At 38.9% G+C, this 26,132-nt stretch overlaps 1 protein-coding gene across 2 annotated transcripts in view; it reads left to right on the top strand.

The window, feature by feature from the left end:
- The window catches only part of CPSF2 (cleavage and polyadenylation specific factor 2), a 35,302-nt gene extending 15,676 nt beyond the window's left edge, over positions 1-19,626 (top strand). For both annotated transcript variants that reach the window (XM_055418402.2, XM_088829451.1), the window contains exons 9-16: positions 115-405; positions 10,829-10,929; positions 11,239-11,439; positions 13,732-13,884; positions 14,598-14,823; positions 15,244-15,543; positions 17,005-17,139; positions 17,529-19,626. In XM_055418402.2, coding sequence (XP_055274377.1) covers positions 115-405; positions 10,829-10,929; positions 11,239-11,439; positions 13,732-13,884; positions 14,598-14,823; positions 15,244-15,543; positions 17,005-17,139; positions 17,529-17,621 — 1,500 coding nt within the window. In that variant the 3' untranslated portion in view covers positions 17,622-19,626. The remainder of the gene's footprint in view (positions 1-114; positions 406-10,828; positions 10,930-11,238; positions 11,440-13,731; positions 13,885-14,597; positions 14,824-15,243; positions 15,544-17,004; positions 17,140-17,528) is intronic.
- Positions 19,627-26,132: the final 6,506 nt, after the last annotated feature.

Below are 26,132 nucleotides of genomic sequence, written 5' to 3'. Positions count from 1 at the left end.
ATTGGTAGGAAAAAAGACTGAAGATGAAACTTGAACTCCTAAACTATTGTAGAATACATTCAAGTTATAATGGAGTATTTTCTAATTATTGCTGTCTTTTCCCCCCATTATCAGGTGGAATGGATGAGTGATAAGTTGATGAGGTGTTTTGAAGACAAAAGAAATAATCCATTTCAGTTTCGTCATCTCTCTCTGTGTCATGGTCTTTCTGACTTGGCTCGAGTACCTAGCCCTAAAGTTGTACTTGCCAGCCAACCTGACCTGGAATGTGGATTTTCAAGGGATCTCTTTATTCAGTGGTGCCAGGACCCTAAAAACTCGATCATTCTGACTTACAGAACTACACCTGGGACTTTAGCACGTTTCCTAATTGATAATCCTTCTGAAAAAGTTACAGAAATAGAGGTAAGTGCTTGTGTGTGAACCTTACCTTGAAATTGTTTGTGGGATACATTATGCATGATGTTTATAACAGTTAGTGACCAAAAATAAAACTTGAAGTTGTTGGGGATTTTTATCAGGCTGACAGTAGAGGGGCTTTAACAGTTCACATTTCAGAGCTCCTTAATTGGAAGTTCTCAGTATTGAACCCTTCCGTGGTACCCTCTGGAACCATACCCAGAGAGTGTGCATATATACTGTATTCTCACTCACTCTGAAAAATTCCTTTCACATTCTTCCCATAATTGAAATCTGGCTGTTTCCTAAGATTTCTTTTTTCCAGCAGCCTTCTCTTTCATGCTTCGTGTATTTGAGTGGCATAGATGTCCTTGTTCTGCATTGTAGCTTTCAAGCTATTTCTCTTCCCTCTGTAGTGCGTGCTGTCAGACTTGAAAATAAGCTGACCTCTTCTTGTTTCAGACACTTTTCTCTTGGTCATTCTCTGTCATTCACTGGTGACTTTAGACCCTGGTTCACAGCTTTCCTGTCCACTCATACTCAGGACTGCACTTGTGATGACTTTAGCATCCATATATATGATTTATCCAGTTCCTTGGCCCTCTCAGTTCCTTGACACTTTGTTTCTTTTCTCTTTAAAATTGATAACAGTTTATTATTTCTTTCTTTCTGACCCTATGGACTGTAGCCCTCCAAGCTCCTCTGTTCATGGGATTTCCCAGGTAAGAATACTAGAGTGGATTACCATTTCCTCCTCAGGGGATCTGCTGACCCAGAGATCGAACCCCCATCTCCTCTGTCTCCTACATTGGCAGACGGATTCTTTACCACTGAACCACCTGGGAAGCCCCGACATTTTATTTCTTAAATTTTTTCTTCCATTCCATGTCAGCCATCCCTTCCCATGATCGTGCTGTCCACTCCCATGGTCATACCTTTAACCTTGTTATGATTTTCAGATCTCTCCTTCAAGCAGACCACTCTGGTCTCATAGCTGACTTTCTCTGGTACTCCCATGCCAACAATGCTTTGGTCTCCCTGGGACTTTGAATTCATGAACCTCATCACTTCTACTTAATCATCATTGCTGTATCTTGTGGTCAATGGTCCAGCATTATTTTGTAGACATCTTTCTTTATATTTATTTATTTGAAGTATAGTGTGATTTACAATGATTCAAAGTGATTCAGTTTTACATATGTCAGATTCTTTTCTATTATAGATTGTTACAAGATGTTCAGACAGATATTGTTAGAAGATATTTAACTCTTTTACCCTTCTTTCTATTGTACTTGCCTAGCGGACTCTCAGAGAAGGCACTGGCAGCCCACTCCAGTACTCTTGCCTGGAAAATCCCATGGACGGAGGAGCCTGGTGGGCTACAGTCCATGGGGTCGCTAAGAGTCAGACATGACTGAGCGATTTCACTTTCACTTTTCACTTTCATGCATTGGAGAAGGAAATGGTAACCCACTCCAGTGTTCTTGCCTGGAGAATCCCAGGGACGGGGGAGCCTGGTGGGCTACAGTCCATGGGGTCGCTAAGAGTCAGACATGACTGAGCGACTTCACTTTCACTTTTCACTTTCATGCATTGGAGAAGGAAATGGCAACCCTCTCCAGTGTTCTTGCCTGGAGAATCCCAGGGATGGGGGAGCCTGGTGGGCTGCTGTCTCTGGGGTCGCACAGAGTCGGACACAACTGAAGCGACCTAGCAGCAGCAACAGCAGCAGACTCTAGTTAAACCATTTGCTTAGTTCATGCCTATGCACAAGCAGTGTGATATTACTGGAGCTAAATACACTGTGTGGACAGGTTTTCCTTCACAGTATTGACCTCACATCTCAGACAGGCACCCAACACCAGCACTCCACATTCTCTGGACTAGTGCTTCTCCCATTCTCCAGGAAGACGGTACTGTCTTTCTCCACAAATATCTTACAGCCCATCTCAGCCCTCCCCTGTAGCACATGACCTTGTTTCAAACTTAACTGAGAAGTAGAAGCAGTCAGGGAGGAATTCTCTTACCTTCTCATCACTAAATAGCCTAATCTGTCCTGCATCCACATTGAGGCCTTATCTCCTGTTACGGGAGCAACATTTAGCCAAATGACCCAGAAGCCAAGAGATCATTTTGTTTAGTAACCAGCACATCAGATCTGCCAATTTTTCAAAACTGGTATCATTTGTAAGGCTTCCCAGGTAACTCTAGTGGTAAAGAATCCACTTACCAATGCAGGAGATGCAAGAGACGCTGATTTGATTCCTGGAGAAGGAAATGACAACCCACTCCAGTATTCTTGCCTGGAAAATTCCATGGACAGAGGACCCTGGTGGGCTACAGTCCATGGGGCCGTAAAGAGTTGGACTTGACTGAAGCGAATTGATACTGAATAGTTAATAGCTGCCATTCTTGTGCACACTTTTAGATAACTACTTTTTATTTTGTCTTCATGGCAGTGATTTTAAGGCATGTTTAGTTTGTGAAAAGCTAACTGGTAAGGGTATCTTCATCTTTAACTCTGCTTAGTCCATGTGCTAAGTTGCTTCAGTTGTGTCCTTAACTCTGCTTAAGAAAAGCATAAATAGTAACTAAAATCTGATATACGTTCACTATAAAAACAGGATTGTTGAGGGAAGATTTAGAGCAGACATATCAAAGTAAAATGCATACTGTCTTTTGGGCTACTTAATAGCTTCGAAATATAAAGTTAAAATACAAAGTTCAAAACTTGAAACAGTTTCATCAGATATGAAATACTAAATATGAAAATATTAATTACTGGAAATACAATGAAGACTAGTATGCTATTTGAGGAATTAATAAAAGACTATGAAAAGTGATTTAAGTTTGAAAAAGAAAATGATATTGTGAGCTGAAAATGTTTTAGGTTTTTAATATTTTGGTAAAATGTCTAGGGTCTTTGCCCTCTCACCTTGTTAGGGATATTTCTTCTGTGATTATCCTTTTTCTCTCCATTATCTATCACCTCTTTCCTTTGTCACATCCAAAGTAATTTTTACTGTTCCTTGTCCCCCATTCCCAAACTTGTTCTTTTCTGAGTCTTCCTCATCTCATGGAATAGCAGCACTTTCCACATACCTACTCAAGCTCTAAGTATAGATAATTTTAAAACATTCATTGACATATAATACATACATATAATATAAAGTTTGTATATTATAAGCAAACAGCATGATAAATTTTCACAGATTGAACACACCTGTCTATTTTATACTCAGATCAGAAGTAAACTGTTACCAATTCTCCCAGATGGCCCCCTCCTCATCCTCCCTATCTTTCCAAGGGTAACCACTTTTCAGACTTCCAGTGCTCAGACTATTAAAATTTATTTTCATTTCCTTAATTTTCTCTCTTTGTTTGTGTGTTAGTCACTGTGTTTATGTGTGTGTGTTAGTCGCTTAGTTGTGTCTGACTCTTTGAGACCCCTTAGACTGTAGCCTGCCAGGCTCCTCTGTTTATGAAATTTTCCAGGCAAGAATACTGGAGTGGGTTGTCATTTCCTCCTCCAATGGATCTTCTTGACCCAAGGGTGGAACCTGTGTTTCTTGAGTCTCCTGCATTGGTAGCCGGTTTCTTTACCTCTGGTGCCACCTGGGAATTTTCTTTCATTCAGTTCAGTTCAGTTCAGTTCAGTCGTTCAGTCGTGTCCGACTCTCCGCGACCCCATGAATCACAGCACGCAGGCCTCCCTGTCCATCACCAACCCCCGGAGTTCATTCAAACTCATGTCCACAGAGTTGGTGATGCCATCCAGCCATCTCATTCTCTGTCGTCCCCTTCTCCTCCCGCCCCCAACCTTTCCCAGCATCAGAGTCTTTTCCAGTGAGTCAACTCGTTTCATGAGGTGGCCAAAGTATTGCAGTTTCAGCTTTAGCAAATCCAGGAGCAATTCCTATTGTCTTGACTTCCAGATATATCCTAAATCTGTCTGCTTTTCTCCAGCTCCACTCCCATCATCCTAGCCCATGGTAAAGGTCTTGCCTGGGCTGTGCAGTAGTTTCTTAATTGATTTCCCTGTTTTTACTTTTATTCTCGCTTAATGCTCTGTTCAAGCAGCTTTTAGAAAAGGCAGAGGCACCAGAGATCAAATTGCCAACATCCGCTGGATCATGGAGAAAGTAAGAGAGTTCCAGAAAAACATCTATTTCTGCTTCATTGACTGTGCCAAAGCCTTTGACTGTGTGGATCACAATAAACTGTGGAACATTCTGAAAGAGATGGGAATCCCAGACCACCTGACCTGCCTCTTGAGAAACCTGTATGCAGGTCAGGAAGCTACAGTTAGAACTGGACATGGAACAACAGACTGGTTCCAAATAGGAAAAGGAGTACGTCAAGGCTGTATATTGTCATCCTGCTTATTTAACTTATATGCAGAGTACATCATGAGGAACGCTGGGCTGGAAGAAGCACAGCTGGAATCAAGATTGCCGGAAGAAATATCAATAACCTCAGATATGCAGATGACACCACCCTTATGGCAGAAAGTCAAGAGGAACTCAAAAGCCTCTTGATGAAAGTGAAAGAGGAGAGTGAAAAATTTGGCTTGAAGCTCAACATTCAGAAAACGAAGATCATGGCATCTGGTCCCATCACTTCATGGGAAATAGATGGGGAAACAGTGGAAACAGGGTCAGACTTTATTTTTTTGGGCTCCAAAATCACTGTGGATGCTGATTGCAGCCATGAAATTAAAAGACGCTTGGTCCTTGGAAGGAAAGTTATGACCAACCTAGATAGTATATTAAAGAGCAGAGACGTTACTTTGCCAACAAAGGTCCGTCTAGTCAAGGCTATGGTTTTTCCCGTGGTCACGTATGGATGTGAGAGTTGGACTGTGAAGAAAGCTGATGCCGAAGAATTGATGCTTTTGAACTGTGGTGCTGGGGAAGACTCTTGAGAGTCCCTTGGACTGCAAGGAGATCCAACCAGTCCATTCTAAAGGAGATCAGTCCTGGGTGTTCATTGGAAGGACTGATGCTAAAGCTGAAACTCCAATACTTTGGCCACCTCCTGCGAACAGTTGACTCACTGGAAAAGACTCTGATGCTGGGAAAGGTTGGGGGCGGGAGGAGAAGGGGACGACAGAGAATGAGATGGCTGGATGGCATCACCGACTCTGTGGACCTGAGTTTGAGTGAACTCCGGGAGTTGGTGATGGACAGGGAGGCCTGGCGTGCTGTGATTCATGGGGTCGCGGAGAGTCGGACACGACTGAGCGACTGAACTGAACTGAACTGAATGCTTTGTTCTCGTAGCACCCAAGGACATGTCTTTTCCTTTCTCTCTGTCTCTGTCTCTCTCTCGTTTTATTGTTTTAAGACCACATAACATGAAATTTACCATCTGAACCATTTTTAAGAGTCCACACAGTTAACTGTGTGAATACTGGTGTGCAACAGACCTCTAAAACTTCTCAACTTGTTAAACCCAAGCTCTGTAACCATTGAACACCCCCCAAAGGCATCTTTTAAAAATTTATCCTTTCATGTCACTCCCTTGCTTGAACCGTCTGGTGACTTCCTTCTCTTTGAAACAAACCCAGGCTCCTTTCCCAGGGTTTCAAGGTCCTGCTGACCTGATCTCCGTCCACTTTTCTGACCATGTCTCATCCCGCTGTCTTTATGCGCCACACTGCTTCTCTGCATCAGGGGCTCCTCCTTCCTCTCATGCTCCTTCACAGCTTTGCACTCGTTTACTCCTTTACTCAAGTCTCAGCTGAACGGTCACCTCCTCAGGTAGGCCTTCTCTGACTACCAGTCTACTACTCAGTTGCCAACCCATCACCTTATTTTCCCTAGCCGTCATTACTATCGGATATTTTTTCATAAGAAAGGGATCTTGTTTTTTTATATCCACTAGTACATGGACTCCATAGACAGAAGCCCACCAGGGTCCCCCGTCCCTGGGATTCTTCAGGCAAGAACACTGGAGTGGGCTTCTGTCTATGGGGTCACACAGAGTCGGACACGACTGAAGTGACGCAGCAGCAGCAGCAACAGCAGTACATGAAGGTCCTCAATAAATGTGTAGGTTAAATTCATGAAACACACGAGATGAGTGACTATGTAATAAACCAGACTTCTGATCATGTTAGGTAAGAGTTTACTATGTATGGTTTCTTTTCATCTACATTTATCCTTCTCTAAAGTCAGATCTTATGCATTTAAAAAGCAAAAACAGTAAATGAATAAGGATTAACGAATTGAAGTAGATTTGGTTAAGAAAAAGGAATAACTTGGAGACAATGCAGTGAAGTACTAGAAAGAAAAAATCTTAGGGTTGATTATCCTAGAAATCTGCTTTTGAATTCAGCCATTAATTTTAGCTATCTTATGTGAGATAAGATGGAAAGTAAAATTTATTATAGCAATAGGCATAAGCTAAATCATGGGGTAAATGTTTTGTCAAGTTTATTTGTGGTTATAACAGACAACTGTGTAAATTGCCAAGTGTGTACTACAGGAAAATAATGATACTTTTCTAAATTGAACTTATATTCAAGTATATGCTAGGTAAATGTGAGATGCTAGAGGTAACATGTAAATCACTCTTTCATCCTACATAGTAGAATCACTTGATTTTGTTTTAATTTTTTCTAACTTTTTATTGTAAAATAATTTAAACGTTAACATAAAAATTGTAAAAAATAGTATACCCAGATTTCCCAGTTGTCAGCATTTTATTGGCTTTGCCTTATGACTTCTTCATACACATGTAGACACAGTGTGAAGTACTTTTTTGAAAGGAAGCTGCAGAAATTCCATCATTACCTCCAGACACAACAGTATGCAATACCTAGAAATGAGGACTCGCTCTTGTAAGACTGTGTATTTATGATACATCACTTGAAATAAGGAAATAAGCACTCTTATCATACTGTTGATATTAATACTGTTTCGTCCATTGACCCCACTTGACTCTTGGTGATTACTCCAACAATGGCGTTTCCTTTTTGTTTGGAATCCCATCCAGGATGACACATTGCATTTGTTGTCAAGACTTGATATTTTTGAAGCATTCATGTTCTAGATTTTTTTTTTTCTATTCACATATAAATATCTATATGATTTTTTTTAAGAAATGGGACCAAATTATCCATATATTTTTGAATAATAAAGGTTGCTACAGATTTACCTTATTCAATACTTGGTATAATAAACTTTAAAATGTTCTTGAATAAGTGATTGAATTATTTCTAGTGATTCTTTAATAATACATTATGTATACATACTTTATTTAATCCAGTGGATCCCAAAAGCATGGTGCAAGGACCCCTGGGGGATACCTGAGACCCTTTTATGGAATCCACCAATTGTTTTTCATGGTGATATTAAGATGTTATTTGTCTTTTACTGTGCCTACGATATTGACAAGTGAAAGCAGTGGTTGGTAAAGTGCTGGTGCCTTAGCATAAATCAAGTCTTTGGCACCAAGCTAGGTTAATCACTGCATTTTTCATCACCATACACTTGTCGTTCAAATGAAGTTACAGTTAAGAATATCCTTGATGAAGCAATAAAAGTTATTTACTTTTATTAAACTTATAAACTTTTATTAAACTCTAATAAAGTTATAACTTTATTAAATCCTTTTAAAAAGAACTTTTAAAAATAATCTTGGTGTCAAGACGGGAAGTATACAGAAGCACTTGTGTTGCATACTAGGTTGGTCAAGAAGTTTATTTGAGTTTCTCCCTAACATCTTACAGAAAACCCAAATGACTTTTTTCGGCCAACGCAATATGATGTTTGTCTTGAAGAAATCACTTGGGTAATTGTTTGAGTTGTTGAGTTAAACTAGCTACTTTATTTCCTGGAACACCAGTTTTACTTGAAATGACATGGTTATTCAGACTTGTGTATTTGGCAAATATTTTCCCAAAAAGAATAACTGAGCTTGTGACTCTGAGGAAAACAATGGACAGCATTTCTTGCCTCAATGTGATAAAACTGAAACTTTCAAGTGAAAATTAGCATTTTGGAAAACTTAGCCTGTCACTGTCAGATTGACAACTTGACTTTTCTGGTGAGATGGTGGTGTTATTTGCAAATGTTGATTTTTAGAAATATTGTCACATTTGTGTAATGTGTAATTTATGAACTAATACTCATAAGTTAATGAACTTAACTGTGTGACTTAATGAACTAATCTATGTAACTAAATTAACTAATATTTTCCAAATATCTAAGGCATGAAGTTGCAAAGTAATATACAAGTAAAAAATCCAGTCAAAATGTAAGATCAATCAGTAAATTTTAATGTAACAGAGTACAGAAGTTATGGGTATGATTAAAGATTCTACATTACAACTAGCCTTTAAGAAACTACCACTTTTTGAGTTTTAATGTAATATCAAAGAAGAATATTCATGAAAAGGCTATTTAAAAATTTTTCCAGCTATTCATCTGTGTGAGGCTGGATTTTCTAAATATACTTTAACCAAAACGATATATGGCACGAAGCAGAATGTGAGAATCCAACTGTCTTCTATTGAGCTAGATATTAAAGAGACTTGCAAAAACGTAAAATAATGCCACACTTTTTACTATTTTTTTTCTTGCTTTGGAAACTATAATCTTTTGTGAAAAATGATGTTAACATGGTGTGAGTGATTTTATTTTTAGTGAACAGATAAATTTTTAAAAATCTCTCAGTTTTAATTTCTGATATGGTAAGTATGAATAAATGTAACCTACAAAAAACAAAAGTTCTTCAGGGTTCTCAGTAATTTTTAGGAGTTTAAAAAGAGATGATTGGAGAAGGAAGTGGCAACCCACTCCAGTATTCTTGCCTGGGAAATCTCACAGTCAGAGGAGCTTGATGGGCTACAGTCTAGGGGGTTGCAGAGAGTCAGACACAACTTAGCAGCAACAGCAACACACAATCAGGTAGATTGTAATTTGGGGAAATACTTCTTGATGAAAATGTGGCATAAAACAGAGAGTGATATGGCAAAGCAATATAAAACTATGGAGTTTTGCAGGAAATTAAAATATATGTATAGAGTGTGCTGTGCTGTGCTTGGTCGCTCAGTTGTGTCTGACTCTTTGCAGCCCCATGGACTGTAGCCCAGCAGGCTCCTCTGTTCATGGGGATTCTCCAGGCAAGAATACTGGAGTGGGTTGCCATGCCCCCCTCCTCCAAGAGATCTTCTCAACCCAGGGATCGAACCCAGGTCTCCCACATTGCAGGCGGATTCTTTACCCTCTGAGCCCCCAGGGAAGCCCATGTAAAAGAATGATTGTTCCAAATATTCAAATAATAATGTCTGTGGCTAAAGAGAAAAATAAAAAGAGATCAGAAAATTTGAAAACTGCTGATTAGATCATTCCATGCTGATGAATTTTAAAGTTGGGTCTGGTTTTTCACTCTTGTAAACGTTGCCGTCATGCACTTTTTTTCCCCTCACGTGTGTGTGATCATTTCAGTAGATATCTTCCTAGAAGTAGAAGTGCTGTGTTAAAAGGTTAGGTACATTTTTAGTTGTAGATGTTGACAAATTGCTTTCTAACATAGTCATGCTAATTTTCCCATAGTAAATGAAATTAACCTTTCCCTATTAGTAATTACTATAGCCAATTTCACAAATTAAAAGATGGTTTTATATTAAAAATTTGCATTTTTCAAATATTACTTGGGTCAAGTGGTAGAGAATCCACCTGCCAATGCAGGAGATGCAGGTCCGATCCCTGGGTCAGGAAAATCTCCTGGAGAAGGAAATGGAAACCCACTGCAGTATTCTTGCCTGGAAAATCCCATGGCCAGAGGATCCTCGTGGGCCACAGTCCATGGGTTGCAAAGAGTCGGACATGACTTAGCGACTAAACAACAACAACAAAAATTATTAGTAAAATTGGATATGTTTTCATGGCTATTAGTCTTTTTTCTTATTTTATAAAGTGCTTGTATATCATTTTGTCCTGTTTTGATGTGTTGACCATCTTTTTCTTAATATTTGGAAGAGCTCTTAGGAAAAAGTAGCTTCTGATAGTCAAATAGTGCTGCATATAATTTTCTCAGTTTCTTTTCGTTTCATGAGATTAGAATATCAAGAGTTTTTTCCCCTCATTACCATATTTATTCACCTTTTCTTTTCAGTTTTGTGTCATTTGTAGCTCTCACCTACACCAAGTTATAAAAACACTTTTCTGTATTTTCTTTGCCTGATTGGTGATTTTTAACCCGTTTGATTTAAATTAAACCCATCCTGGAAATGTGATAGCTCAATTTTAGTACTAATCTAAATAGGACCTGTGATTGCACGTAATAGAAACTTGAATATTTCAGAGGAAAATTTAGTTTAAAGATGATGAATCAATTTAGGGATGTAATGTATTTCTCACACCCCACTGCCTTAACCTCCTAGTATTAATATTTCCTTTCATCTGCTATTTTTCTGTAGTTGAGGAAACGTGTGAAACTTGAAGGGAAAGAACTTGAAGAATACTTGGAAAAAGAGAAACTAAAGAAAGAAGCTGCTAAAAAGCTCGAGCAGTCAAAAGAGTAAGTTGTTTTTAGGTAGATTAGAAGTTTGTATAATTTGAGAACTTGTTTCTACACAAAAATGTTTAATTGAAAAAATTTAAATTTTCTTTTGACTTTATTACGTTCGGTACATCTTTCCAGTGGTGCTAGAATTCTAAATTCTTTTCAGTGCTGATGTTAGCATGTATTTATTAATTGGCCTGTTATTAATTGGCAGTTTACACTATATTTCACAAAATAGCAGTTCAATAATACCATCATTATCATTGAATTAATGTTGACTGTTAAAGGACTTGCTGATCTGTACCTTTTCACAAACTCCCTTAGGGCGGACATAGATTCCAGTGATGAGAGTGACGCTGAGGAAGACATTGAGCAGCCATCAGCGCATAAGACCAAGCATGACCTGATGATGAAAGGTGAAGGCAGTCGTAAAGGGAGTTTCTTCAAACAGGCTAAAAAGTCTTATCCTATGTTTCCTGCCCCAGAAGAGAGAATTAAATGGGATGAATATGGAGAAATTATCAAGTACGTGAGCAAAACAAGCTTTTCTTGCTTCTAGATTGGAGGTAGTAACTGTGTTGTCATTTGAGCTCAATGAATTTGGTCCTTCTGGTTATCATGTATGTAGTTTCTGAGTATCTCACCTTGAAAGATACAGAAAACTTTAAAGTGTAAAAATAGGTTGAGGAACATCTAGAAAGTTAATATTAAGGAGAACTGATAATTTTATTACTTAGGTATGTGAAATGTTTTTAAAAGAGGATCACTACTCTTTCCCCTCTCCCCACTTAAAAAGAGGTAAGGGACATGCAGGGCTTCCCAGGTGGCGCTAGTGGCAAAGAACACCAATGCAGGAGACCTAAGAGACGTGGGTTCAATCTCTGGGTGGAAAGATCCCCTGGAGGAGGGCATGGCAACTCACTGCCGTATTCTTGCCTGGAGAATCCTATGGACAGAGGAGCGTGGCAGGCTGTGATCCATAGGGTTGCAAAGAGCTGGACACGACTAAAGTGATTTAGCACGTGCACAAGGGACATGCATTGGAAAAAGATGTATGATAGGAAGAACTTTTGACAGCTAGAGTTATGTGAAGTTGGGGAAATGGGTTATGGTTCAAGTATTGCACACCTGTTTTAGTTCTAAGAGGAATAGGAGATATCATGAGTGGAACCATGGAAAATCTGTCTACACCATTAGAGAAACAACTGAAATCACATGTCGAATCACAGACTTGAAAACACTGTTGTCCTGAATAAAGGTCAGTAAATGTCAGGTGCCTTAGCACAGTGACTCTCACACTTTGTGCCTTTCACAGTTTGGTCTCTCCTTACTCTCCTGTTATATTTCTCTCTATTTGTTACATTAGTGTGTGTTCTCCATTCTGGTGGCACCAGCCTCCTCTCAGTTTCCTCCTGCTCAGCCTTTTCTTTTTTTCTTAATTGGAGTATAATCGCTTTACAACGTTTGGTTAGTTTCTGCAGTATAATGGAGCGAGTCTGCTACATGTATTCGTGCATCCCCTCCTCCTGGCCTCCCTCTGGCCGCCCCTCAACCCCGCCCATCTTGGTCTTCATGGCTGCTCAGCTTTTTCGTGTCATGCGTTTGCACTTTCTTTCCTTCAGCCTTGTTCCACCTTCCCACCCCAAGCTTTCAGGCTGCGGAGTCTGGCCTCCCACACTCCTGGAAAGCTTCCCTCTTCTCCCCCGCCACCCCAACACAGTTAGCTCCCTCTCTTGTACCTTCTTTGTTCTCCTTTAATGGTATCTTGAGCATATGGTCTTAGGTCATCCTTGGGTTTAATTAGGAAAATTCTACTGTTTATTCGGCCCTCTAAAGTAGTAGGGAAAAAAGCTAACAATCTAAACAGTGCTGGAGAGTTTGCTTACTGCTTCACTTAATTAGCGCCAGTCTGTTTAGCATATGGACAGCGGGTTTTTAGCTTCAATTTTCTTACCTTAAAAATGGAGGTAAGAATAAAACAGCTTGTGCTTTTGAGGCACTCAGCATAGCACCTGACTCACAGTAAATGCATGTTAAGTGGTTGCTGCTTGCCGTCGTTACGTGGATTACAGTTGGCAGTGTGCTCCGTGGATTACAGTCAAAGGTACTGGGCTCCTGCAGCAGTCCAGGTGCTGGTGGTAGAGGCCTGGATCGTCAGGAGGAGTGTGAGGGGATTTGGGGCTAGGGCCTGATAAATACTGAGATTAGAGAGAATGTCTCAAAAAAAAAAGTTTCTCTTTTAATTTTAGCATAGAACTCTCTCTGATACTCAAAAATAAATGTGCTAGTAGTTTGTTGAAATAAAAGTGCAGGCTTTTGAGGGAGCTAATGATTTGTATCTTGGTCTTCTCTGTAATAAGCAAAAATGGAGAGTCCTCTGCTTTCATCAGGCAGGGAAGGAAGAACGGGTAGGCGGGCGTCTTAGGGAAACTAAAGGAGATCTGAGATTTGTAAGACTTTGGGAAACTGACAAGAGAAACCACAGAAACTGAGAAAATGAGTTACTGGAACAAAGGAAGGGCCAGGTTGCAGTTGTCCTTGTAGCAGCCACTAAGGTCTTTGAATGACCTGTCTCGATAGGGCCTTTTCACTCCTCACATGGTGTGTTTTAAAGTGTACTCTATGGTCATGGAGAAGCTAATATATGCTGTCGTTTGATTACTGAGATTGTGAAGTTGCATTGACTTTGGACCAAATGTATATTGAATCTTGAGATATGTGAGGAGTCTAAAAATTATGCCATCTACTAATTAGTTGTTTATATTAAATAATATTAGCTTGCTTGTTACTGCTTCTAATTAGAGGCTTATTATTTAGACCAGAGGATTTCTTAGTGCCAGAACTTCAAGCTACTGAAGAAGAAAAAAGCAAATTAGAGTCTGGCCTGACAAATGGAGATGAACCCATGGATCAGGATTTATCTGATGTTCCTACTAAGTGTATTTCTGCAACAGAATCTATTGAAATAAAGTAAGTACTTTTGTTGCATTTTGCAAATAGATTACAAAGTAAAATTTCAAATACTTGAATTACATAATTGACATTGTTTCAGAGGGTATATTTCTGAATATTCACTAGCAAGTTTGTGATTAGTTAATTTTTTTTCTTCTTGTGATATATGGGAGTTTTTCTCTTTATTAATGATATCGGAATGCCAAAGTGAATTGGTGGTGAGGAGGGGGTTAAACTTCACATTGTATGTTTATATGAAGAAACATTCTTTCTGGTGTTTTTAGTAAGTTGAGTAGCAGGTGAACTTGTGTAATTCACAAATTTAATTTTTATAAGAGCTTGTTTAGTAAAATAAACACCCTGACTCAATTACCTCTAGGGCACTAATATCTTAAAAACACCACTATGTCTTAAAAATACCAATTGTGAACCTTTTTTCCCCTTTCTGTTTAGTGCAGTTAACAGCAGCAAATGATCATTTTGGAATATATATATTTTTTAAGTTATCAGAGAGCAAAGTGGCTTATTTGTCTAGTAGTATCATTTAGTTTTACATTCTTGAGTATAGCTAAGAGCTTAATAATACATGTTAACAATATAACTCAGGTATAGTCCTCAAATCCTCATGCTACATGTTGGTACATTTCTTTCCTGATGATAAAAGCTATTAAAAACCTAATTTTAGAATGAACTTACCAGAAAAGGAAACTTGAATGATCATCTAATTACAGAGCCAGGGTTACTTACATAGACTACGAAGGACGCTCTGATGGGGATTCCATTAAAAAAATCATCAATCAGATGAAACCTCGCCAGTTAATCATTGTCCATGGACCACCAGAAGCCAGTCAGGATCTTGCAGAGTGCTGTCGTGCATTCGGTGGGAAAGATATTAAAGTGTACATGCCAAAGCTGCACGAGACAGTCGATGCCACTAGTGAGACTCATATCTACCAGGTAAGCGTGCGGGCCTTCAAGCAGCAAGTCCTAGGAGGTGAGATTATTGGTGGTTTCCAGCTCCACATCAGGAGAGCTCTGGGGGAGTCAAGGGGCTTCTATGTGTTCGTCTTAGTCTCACCAGTTACATTAGAATCACTGGAGGTGGGACCCTGACATCAGTAGAAAAGAAAATTTGCCATGTGGTCCCAGTGTGCAGTTGAAGTTAAGAACCTTTACTTAGGAAAGGAGACAGGGGCCCTAATGATCTTACGGGTCATTGGGGCATTACCAGTTACAGTGAAGATCATCTGAGTGTAAGATTTTAAAACTTTAATACACAGTACTAAAGTTAGAAAATTATAATAATAGGTCATATTTAATTGTCAGGTTATACTCTGTGGGCTTTATTTCTCTTTTTCCCCTTTGCATCATATCTAGGTGAGATTAAAAGATTCACTTGTCAGCTCCCTTCAGTTTTGTAAGGCAAAAGATGCTGAACTAGCTTGGATAGACGGTGTCCTAGACATGAGAGTTTCCAAAGTGGACACAGGAGTTATTTTAGAAGAAGGAGAACTAAAGGATGATGGAGAAGACTCTGAAATGCAGGTGGATGCGCCTTCAGAGTCTAGTGTCATAGCGCAGCAGAAAGCCATGAAAAGTCTGTTCGGAGACGATGAGAAAGAAACCGGTGAAGAAAGCGAGATCATCCCTACTCTGGAACCCTTACCGCCTCATGAGGTAAAGGCATGAGCTGCGTCTCCTTGCTCCCATAATTTACCCTTTGAATTTTCCTTCTCTGTTTTTAACCATTAAAATGTGTCATATGTAGACTCATTTTGAAATTTTAAAAAAATTACTAAAGATATTGTCCCTGTGCTTGTGCATGTGTGTCCTCTATGGCTGCTGCTGCTGCTAAGGCACTTCAGTCGTGTCCGACTCTGTGTGACCCCATAGACGGCAGCCCATCAGGCTCCCCCGTCCCTGGGATTCTCCAGGCAAGAACACTGGAGTGGGTTGCCATTTCCTTCTCCAGTGTGTGAAAGTGAAAAGGGAAAGTGAAGTCGCTCAGTCATGTCTGACTCGTAGCGACCCCACGGACTGCAGCCTACCAGGCTCCTCCGTCCATGGGATTTTCTAGGCAAGAGTACTGGAGTAGCTTGCCATTGCCTTCTCCGGTCCTCTATGGCTAGAGCGTAACAATAGTAGGGAACCCTTTAGCAAATCTCCTTCTAAGACGCGTAATTGTTCCATGACTTGCTTTTTCCAGAATAGATTTTTAAATGTTAAGTTTGATGATTGGGAGGGTCACCTATCTACTTCTGTTATAGTTAGGAGATTTATAATTCCATTTTTCTATGTTGCCTACTCAGTTGAACCACTTTTGTTTTTGATATAGTTAGAAATGTTTTATTTAGTAGAGATATAGTTTTAGTTCGGTATTTTGTTTACGTGTTCTCAAGAGATACCTAGTTAACTGGCAGAGCTGTAAGACAGTTTAACGTACAATAATATTAAAAGCACATCATGAGAGTCTTACACAACTGTCAGGTGATGTCTTTAGCCCTTCTATGCAATAAGGGATGAAGAGATGGCCTCTTTCAACAGATCCCCTTCTGGCACAACTCTTGAAATTGCAGGAAGGAATTAGGAACTTTTCTCTCTGAGCCAAAGCTGGCACTCTCCAAAACAGCTTCAAAGTAGCGGCATTACGTTGAACCACTTACCTTTCTGATTCTAAAACCCACAGTGTCCACCGCATTCACAGTGAGGGGGACGGACAGGGGAAGAGGGATCAGGGACAATTATTCTGTGAACTATATACAAAGGACAGGGATCTGGAAAATGAAATTTCGGTTCAGTTCTGCCTACTGGCACTCTCGTTGACCCCCTTCGGCAAGTGGGTGAGGGAAGAGCATAACATTATCAAATGTCTTTCTGTTATTATGAGGCATGACTAATAAACTTGATTGTGAAACATTCAGAAAATGTGAAGGGCTTTGTAATGTTAAATAAGGAGGTAAGACTCAGAATAACAACTGGGAATGTGATTTACAGACTTGAAATGATCTGTCAAAGGGATTCAGGGGATAATAGAAACTATCTTTGAGATCATGTGTTACTTCCCTTTATTCAGTACAACTCTGTGTCTGGTGTTCTGTTTGAAATTCTTCTTTCCCCCTTTTTAACCTTAAACCTCAGGTTCCTGGACATCAGTCAGTTTTTATGAATGAACCAAGACTGTCAGACTTCAAACAAGTTCTTTTACGGGAGGGGATCCAAGCTGAATTCGTGGGAGGTGTGCTCGTTTGCAACAATCAAGTGGCCGTCCGTAGAGTAAGTGTGTCTTTAGTAAGGAGGGACTGAGTGAATGAATACTTCTGGTATTTTGTTATTTTGAATTCTGTAATTCTTGATTGAGTTAATTTTACAAACTGGAGATCAATAAATTAAATTGATAATGATCACCTTGAAGGCTTTTAAAAGGGACTGTCAAAGATGTGATATATAATTTTATTGTAGATTTTTATTATTTGAATCCTCTGACATTTATGTGTCTATGTAAAATTCATGACTGGAATATTATGTTCATATTCTGTGAATCAGAACAATCACTTCCTAATCAATCATAAAGTAACCTAGATAATATGTTTTGGTTATCATGTCTGCATATTAATGGATAGAAGATGTACTAAAGAACTTTTTTTTTTCCACTTGGTTTCTAGACGGAAACTGGACGCATTGGATTAGAAGGCTGCCTTTGTCAAGATTTTTATAGGATAAGAGACCTTTTATATGAACAGTATGCCATTGTGTAAAGGATATGATGTCAAAAAGTATCTGTTTGACCTTTCTAAGAAAAAGGATTCTTATTCTAAGCTTTTGCTTTTTTGTTTTGTAACATATAAAAAGAATCTGCCAGAAAAACTTAACATGCATTTGATTTTTAAAAGTGTAAATAGAACCCGTATTGCTAATGCTCAAATGAGCATGCTGCCTTTTGGCTTTCAGAGTGTCAGAGATCCTTACAAGCGCACAGGCCTTGGAGTTGAAGGTAACTGGCTTCCTTTACAGACCCCTTATTTCAGAAGGGCTTTTACTTGAATTAAACAATGCAACTTAGCAAACCCGTTCATGGCCTTAGAGAAGCATGTTTGCATGAATTCTTGCAAACTGTTTCTTATATTTTCTGGAATGAAAAGTAGAAATTTCTTTTAAAAAGATGTGCTATAAAAACAAACAAACTGATAAAACAGTTTTGTGAGGCCTATGTATTTAAGAAACAGAAAAACCGAGAGTATGTGCTGTAACTCTTGGATTCCTGTATGCAGTTTTCTTCACGTGGAGCCTGTCTTCTCCGTGGCTTGTTTCCCAGAGATTCACTCTTCCATGAGATGGGATACATTTGGTTCAGAAGTCAGTTTTTATTTCCCCCAGTTTTATCAAGATTTTGTTCCTGTTATTGTTGTTCAGTTTGAATTATAACACTGTCATTTGGATATATGTAATTGAAAAACACTCCTAGTCGTACAGGTCTTGCATACGTTTAAACACATCTTAACTCACAGCTTGGTTACTGTATTGGAGACTGTTCAGTGCTTTGCTTTCAGAGGAACAAATGTTGAACCTTACATTTTTATAAGGTAACAGTATAATTAAGAGGTGTAAATGTGTTCATCTCTTGGGCTTGCTTTCTCCTAAGGTTGCCCAAACAGTGGTTGAATTTTATACGCATTGCAACAGAAATAATACTGAAGTTGGACAAGACCATCCTTTCTATGTTCATGTCTTTCTTGGGGCCAGCAGCCTTGAAACAGTGTAAACCACTTGTGTTTTGTAAAAACAATACATGCAATTTGCATTGAACTTAAAAATGAAAATCATGTCACCCTGTTGTAATCTGTTGGTGCTTTTTTTAGAATGTAGCTTAATCATGACAGACCTTGATGTTTACTTCTTAATTATTTAATCCCTCCTCTCTCTACACTTCAGCATTTTTAGAAGAATCCGTCGTCTTATTTAACTTATATGGAACTATGCATAGTACAACCCAGTGATATCAGACAGGAATTAATATTTCATTCTATTTCAAGTGCTTACAGAGCTCTTACTGTGAGTTAGACTGCTAATGCAAGGTTTACAGCCTCTGGTACTGAAAACCAGATGTACAAAACAATGTTACAGGTGATGAAGATAGAGGGTATTTTTTTTTGTAGAGCTTTGAAAAAAAATCACTTCAGCTCTTACTGCTGAATAGAGTAAGTCTAGAATTCTGTTTCTATTCCAGGGAAAAGAAAGTCTGTACTTGTTTGATGGCTTCAAGCATCAGGTTATACATATTACATTGCAGTACTGATATTGAAAAATCATTTCTTGCTTTGCCTTTTTATTGTCCTATGAACGGGAATTAAATTTTAAAGTACTACGTGAAGATAGCTGTGCTAACTGATGTCAATGCAGGAGCAATGTTTTCATCTGTTTCTAGATGACAGTATTACTAAAATTTCTAAAATGAAGATATTTGTTTAGTCTCAGTTGCTTAAGAAAAATGTAAATTTTAAGAAGGACTCAGATAAATCATGAACTCAGAGGAACTTTCAGATTATCATTTTTCAGAAGCAAATTTTCATGAACCAGTAGGTGGCCTGAAACAGAAATGAGGAAATCAGTTTTCTAAGGAGGGCCTTTGCCTTTAAAAAATTTTTTTTTTATACAATTCACGTACCTTTAAAACTCACTCTTTTAAAGTTATATTCATTGGGTTTTTTTTAAGTATATTTACAAAGTTGTGCAACCATTACCACTGTCTAATTCCAGAACACTTCATCCCCTCCAAAAAGAAACATCATATTCATTAGCAGTCACTCCCTATTCTCACTTCTCAACTCTGGGCAACCATTAATCTGTTTTCTGTCTTTATGAATTTACCTCTTCTTGATAGTTCAAAAAATGGAATCATACAGTATGTGGCTTTTTGTGTCTGACTCTTCACTTGGCATAACTTTTAGGATTCATCGGTGGTGTAGCATGTATCAGTATTCTTTTTGTGGCTGAGTAATACTCCATGTGGATGCACCACATTTTGTTTTAGTCCATTCATCTGTTGAGAGGCATTTGGTTTGTTTCCACTTTTTGGCTATAATGAATAATGCTGCTCTGAATGAATATTTGTGTACAAGTTCTCATATGGGCATATGTTTTCAATCTAGAGGCATATACTTAAAAGTAGAATGGCTGGATCATGTGGTAACTCTGTGTAACCTTTTGAAAAATTGCCAGACCGTTTTCCGAAGTGGCTGCACCATTTTCCATTCCTCCCAGCAGTGTATGAGGATTCCAGTTTCTCCATGACCTTGACAGCACTGATGAACCATCATCTTACTTTAGCCATTTTAGTGTGTATGAAGAGGTATCTCATTGTGGTTTTGATTTCCATTTCTCTAATGACTGATGATTTTGAACTTCTTTCTTGTACTTATTGGCTGTTTGTACATCTCCTTCAGGTAAGTATCTGTTCAGATCCTTTGCCTGTTTTTAAATTGGGTTATTTATCTTTTTTTTTGTTGAGTTAAAGAGTTTATTTTTTTTAATATACTCTGGATACTAAATCCTTAACATATGTGACTTGCAAATATCTTTTCCCATTTGTAGACATTTTTTTCCCCTCTCTTGATGGTGTCCTTTGAAACACAAAACCTTTAAATTTTGATGAGGTCTAATTTATCTTTTATTTTTTAGTTCCTTGTACTATTGGTGTCGTATCTTAGAAACCCATTGCTTCATCCATTGTCACAAAAATTTATGCCTGTTTCTTTCCTAAGAGTTTTGTGGTTAAATATAGTTCTTATATTTAAGTCTTTGATTCATTTTGAGTTAACTTTTATATATGATGTGAGGTAAGGGTCCAATTTCATTCTTTTGCACTTGAATATCCAGTAGCGCTGGCATCATTTGTTGAAAGACTATTTCCTCATTAAATTTTCTTGCCACCTTTGTTGGAGATCAGTTGCCCGTGAATGTATGACTTTCTTCTTAGAGTCTCAGTTCTGTTTCACTGATCTGTACATCTATCCACATCTGTCTGTATGCCAGTACCACGTTGTTTTGAATACTGTAACTGTATCATGTTTTTAAGTCAGCAAGTGTACATCCTCCAACTTTTTTCTCTTTCAAGATTATTTAGGCTATTCTGATTCCCTAGCATTTTCATATGGATTTTAGAATCAGCTTATCAATCTCTGCAAAAAAAGCCCTCTTACTTTATTAATAGGGAAAAAAGGTAGTTGGAATTTGTAACTTAAAATCTTAGAATATTAAGGCTGAGCGGAACTGTAGAATTCATCTAGTTCGACACACTTATTTCAATGTTTAATGAATGGGCCTGTGGAAGGGAAGGGATTTGCTTAAGTTAGGTAGATGGTCAGAGACAGAGGTGGATTGGAACCTAGCCTTCATAGAATTCATTCATTTGATATTAAATGAATCTGAATCCTTATAGAATCCACTAACTCAATACTAAAATAAGTATGTTGAACTAGATGAATTCTGCAGTCTGAGATTTTAAGCTGTAAATTTCAACTACTTTTTTTTCCTGCACTGCTGTACTACTCTGGTTCCTTAGTTATATTCACTTTGCTTAGCGACTTCGCAGCAGCAGCAGCAGGGGGAATATGTTCACTTTATCTGCTGTAAGAACAGCATGGATAGTAGCCTGCTAAGAGAGGACTGCTTCCATCCTGCGTGATGGCCAGTAAAGGTGGGGCGGTGGGGGGCGGGTGGACAGAAAGGATAAATGTCACATCCTGTACTTTTCTTTGGTTTTAAGGTTCTAGAGGTTTAGATAAAATAAGGTTATTGTCCTTTAAATATTGATGAACTCATTACCACTTAAGTCAAAGGGTGTAAATAGTGGTTAGTGATTGAGAGGTTGATTGTTTGCTTGTTTGTTTGGGTGGTGGTTGCTCCCCACTACCCCAATGCCTTGTTTATCCAGCCACGTGGCATCTACAGAGTGGGTGGATATGTGACGATACATGGAACTTGAGAAGGAACCTTCAGATCTGCTGCCTGGGAGAGGATCAAGGGAAGGTTTTTCTCCTTCTTGTGCTTTTTCTCTCACGCTAACCACCTTAATTGTGTTTATGAGAAAATACCCCAGATTGTCAAATTAAAAATGGAGGACTGCTGAAAGCGAGGGTATCTTTGTTCCTTTCTCCCATCCATCTCTATGCCCACCTCCCCCACCCCCCACACACACCCACACAGCTCTAGTTTTTTGGTGCTTTTTCCTTCATTACTCACGTCCATTTCATTTTAGTTCTTGAAGTTAAAATGTGATTTCAAAATAGTAGAAATGTGGAGAGTTTTGCATCTCTCTTCATTGTTGAAGAAAACCGCAAGTGTGTGTGCTTCTTTTGTGAAATTGTTACTGGATTCTGTGTCTCCTACTCAAACTTGATACTGAGTGACAATTTCAAGTGGAGAATACACAAAGGATTCATAAGGATGTACTACATCACTTTCTAAAGTTATTTTTAATGTTCAGTATCCAATTTATCATATGTATTTCCTTTTTTCCTCCGTTGACACAATTGTAATTTTTTTTGAAAGTGAAAGTCACTCAGTCGCGTCTGACTTTTTGGGACCCCATGGATTGTAGCCCGCCAGGCTCCTCTGTCCATGGGATTCTCTAGGCAAGAGTACTACAATGGGTTGCCATGTCCTCCTCCAGGGAATCTTCCCAACCCAGGGATCGAACCTGCCATCTCTTAACATCTCTCCTGCTTTGGCAGGCAGGTTCTTTACCACTAGCCAAAGGCACTATTAATTGTTCATTGGAAACTAGTGAAGGCTTGAAACAAATCTCTCTGGGAAGCTGTTTTTATTCTAAGGGTGCTGCTGCTGTCCTTGTTTATTTTTGGACCTCTCATTTCTCTTCAGATTCGTGTACCAAGCGTATGAGAAATGTAATTTATTTCAGAAACACACTGTGGCCTTGGCCCAACATATGCTATCACCATTGATTCTAAATGATTCCCCCGACCCTCGCAAATATTTAAAAACTTTTCTTTTATAGACAGACATTTGCTGTCATAGAAGATTTTTTATGTTAAAGAGTTATCTATTAACTACCAAATTATAATTGAAATAAAAGTAGTAAAATTTACCACAAATCATAAAGATACTCATGGTTTGGGTTAAATTTCATACTTAAGTATCACAGGGTGTGTGTCTCTGATGAGATTATGGAAATCTTGTTATAAGAAAAATATTACTTTAACCTAGATGTACAGGATTTAAATTCTCAAGGTTTCTGAATATCTCCCATGTGTAATTTTTTTAAGGAGACAGACATATTGCAGGAGAAAGAAGTATGTCTAATGAGAAAGGTTCAGTTCGGTTCGCTTCAGTTGCTCAGTTGTGTCCAACTCTTTGAGACCCCATGGACTGCAGCACACCAGGCTTCCTTGTCCATCACCAACTCCCAGAGTTTACTCAAACTCATGTCCATCGAGTTGGTGATGCCATCCAGCCATCTCATCCTCTGTCATCCCCTTCTCCTCTTGCCCTCAATCTTTCCCAGCATCAGGGTCTTTTCAGATGAGTCAGCTCTTTGCATCACGTGACCAAAGTATTGGAGTTTCAGCTTCAACATCAGACCTACCAATGAACACCCAGGACTGATATCCTTTAGGATGGACTAGTTGGATCTCCTTGCAGTCCAAGGGACTGTCAGGAGTCTTCTCCAACACCACAGTTCAAAAGCATCAATTCTTCGGCGATCAGCTTTCTTCACAGTCCAACTCTCACATCTATACATGACCACTGGAAAAACCATAGCTTTGACCAGACGGACCTTTGTTGGCAAAGGAATGTCTCTGCTTTTTAATATGCTCTCTAGGTTGGTCATAACGTTCCTTTCAAGGAGTAAGCATCTTTTAATTTCACAGCTGCAGTCACCATCTGCAGTGATTTTGGAGCCCCCAAAAATAAAGTCTGCCACTATTTCCACTGTTTCCCACTGTTTCCCCATCTATTCACCATGAAGTGATGGGACCAGATGCCATGATGTTAGTTTTCTGAATGTTGAGCCTTAAGCCAACTTTTTCACTCTCCTCTTTCACTTTCATCAAGAGGCTCTTTAGTTCTTCACTTGCTGCCATAAGGGTGTTGCCATCTGCATATCTGAGGTTGTTGATGTTTCTCCCAGCAATCTTGATTCCAGCTTGTGCTTCATCCAGCCCAGCATTTTGCATGATGTACTTGGCACATAAGTAAATAAACAGGGTGACAATATACAGCCTTGATGTACTCCTTTTCTTATCTGGAAATATTCTGTTGTTCCATGACCAGTTCTAACTGTTGCTTCCTGACCTGCATACAGATTTCTCAGGAGGCAGGTCAGGTGGTCTGATATTCCCATCTGTCAGAATTTTCCACAGTTTATTGTGATCCACACAGTCAAAGGCTTTGGCATAGTCAATAAAGCAGAAATAGATGTTTTTTTGGAACTCTTGCTTTTTCAGTGATCCAGAGGATGTTGGCAATTTGAAAGATTTAGAACGTTGTCCTTTTTTAACTATTAAGCAGAATCTTATATCTACATTATTGCCCATTAAGAAAAGCTTCCTTCACATTTATTTCGCCTATTCTTTTGAATAATTTTACTCATTAAGCAAAGATTTTTGTAGAATAAAAACCAGAGTAATAAATTCCCAACAGGTAAAAGACCGCTTGTGTGTGTCTTATTTTTTCACTTATTATTTTGGAATAATTGTAAACTGACAGAAAAATTACAGATACAAAATTACAAAGATTACAAAGATCCTTTATAGCCTTCCACTATAGTGTCCCCTGTTAACATTTTTGCCATATTTATCTTTCTACACACACACACACACACACACACACACACGTATAGATGTTCAGTTGTGTCTGACTCTGCAGCCCCATGGACTGCAGCACACCAGGCTTCCCTGTCCATCACTGTCTCCCAGAACTTGCTCAAACTCATGTCCATTGAGTCGGTGATATCATCTCATCCTCTGTTGCCCCCTTCTCCTCCTGCCTTCTGTCTTTCCCAGCATCAGAGTCTTTTTCTAATGAGTCAGCTGTTTGCACCTGCTGGCCAAAGTATTAGAGTTTCAGCCTCAGCATCAGTCCTTCCAATGAATATTCTGGATTGATTTCCTTTCGGATTGACTGGTTTGATTTCCTTGCGGTCCAAGGGACAGACTCTCAAGAGTCTTCTCCAGCGCCACAGTTCAAAACATCAATTTTTTGACGCTCAGCCTTCTTTATGGTCCAACTGTCACATCCCTACATGACTACTGGAAAAACCCGCACATATATACTATTTTTTGAGCTGCTTGATAGTAAGTTTTTCCCTTTAAAGCAAGGACTCTTCTACCTAACTATAGTACTTCAAATCAAAGTCAGGAAAACAATATTGATAAAATTCTACCATTTAATCCGCAAACCCCATTCACATGTCATAATGGTCCAAAATGTCTATAATAATCCTTTCCTTCATGGTGTAGGGCCCAGTTCAGGATGATACATGTGTTTAGTTATGTTTTCCCTTCAGTATTCCTCAAATCTGGAGGACTTCCTCAGTTTTTCCTTTTCATAAATTTGTTTTATGACCTTGACATATCTGAAGAGTGCTGGTCAGTTGCTTTGTAAATAGCCCTTCCTTTGAATTTGTCTGATGTTTCCTCATGACTAGATTCAGGTTGAGCTTCAAGCCAACCTTTTCACTCTCCTCTTTCACTTTGATCAAGAGGCTTTTGAGTTCCTCTTCACTTTCTGCCATAAGGGTAGTGTCATCAGCATATCTGAGATTATTGATATTTCTCCCAGCAATCTTGATTCCAGCTTGTACTTCTTCCAGCCCAGCGTTCCTCATGATGTACTCTGCATATAAGTTAAATAAGCAAGGTGACAATATACAGCCTTGACGCACTCCTTTTCCTATTTGGAACCAGTCTGTTGTTCCATGTACAGTTCTGACTGTTGCTTCCTAACCTGCATACAGGTTTCTCAAGAGGCAGGTCAGGTGGTCTGGGATTCCCATCTCTTTCAGAATTTTCCACAGTTTACTGTGATCCACACAGTCAAAGGCTTTGGCATAGTCAATGAAGCAGAAATAGATGCTTTTCTGGAACTCTCTTGCTTTCTCCATGATCCAGTGGATGTTGGCAATTTGATCTCTGGTGCCTCTGCCTTTTCTAAAACCTGCTTGAACATCTGGGAGTTCACGGTTCACATATTGCTGAAGCCTGGCTTGGAGAATTTTGAGCATCACTTTGCTAGCGTGTGAGATGAGT

The sequence above is a fragment of the Moschus berezovskii genome, chromosome 21 (assembly GCF_049115385.1).
Source record: "Moschus berezovskii isolate FMDL1 chromosome 21, NW_MosBer_1.0, whole genome shotgun sequence".
NCBI classification, from domain to species: Eukaryota; Metazoa; Chordata; class Mammalia; order Artiodactyla; family Moschidae; genus Moschus; species Moschus berezovskii.
The sequence above is the reverse complement of the archived record's forward strand: the minus strand, read 5'-3'. Positions and strand labels throughout refer to the sequence as shown.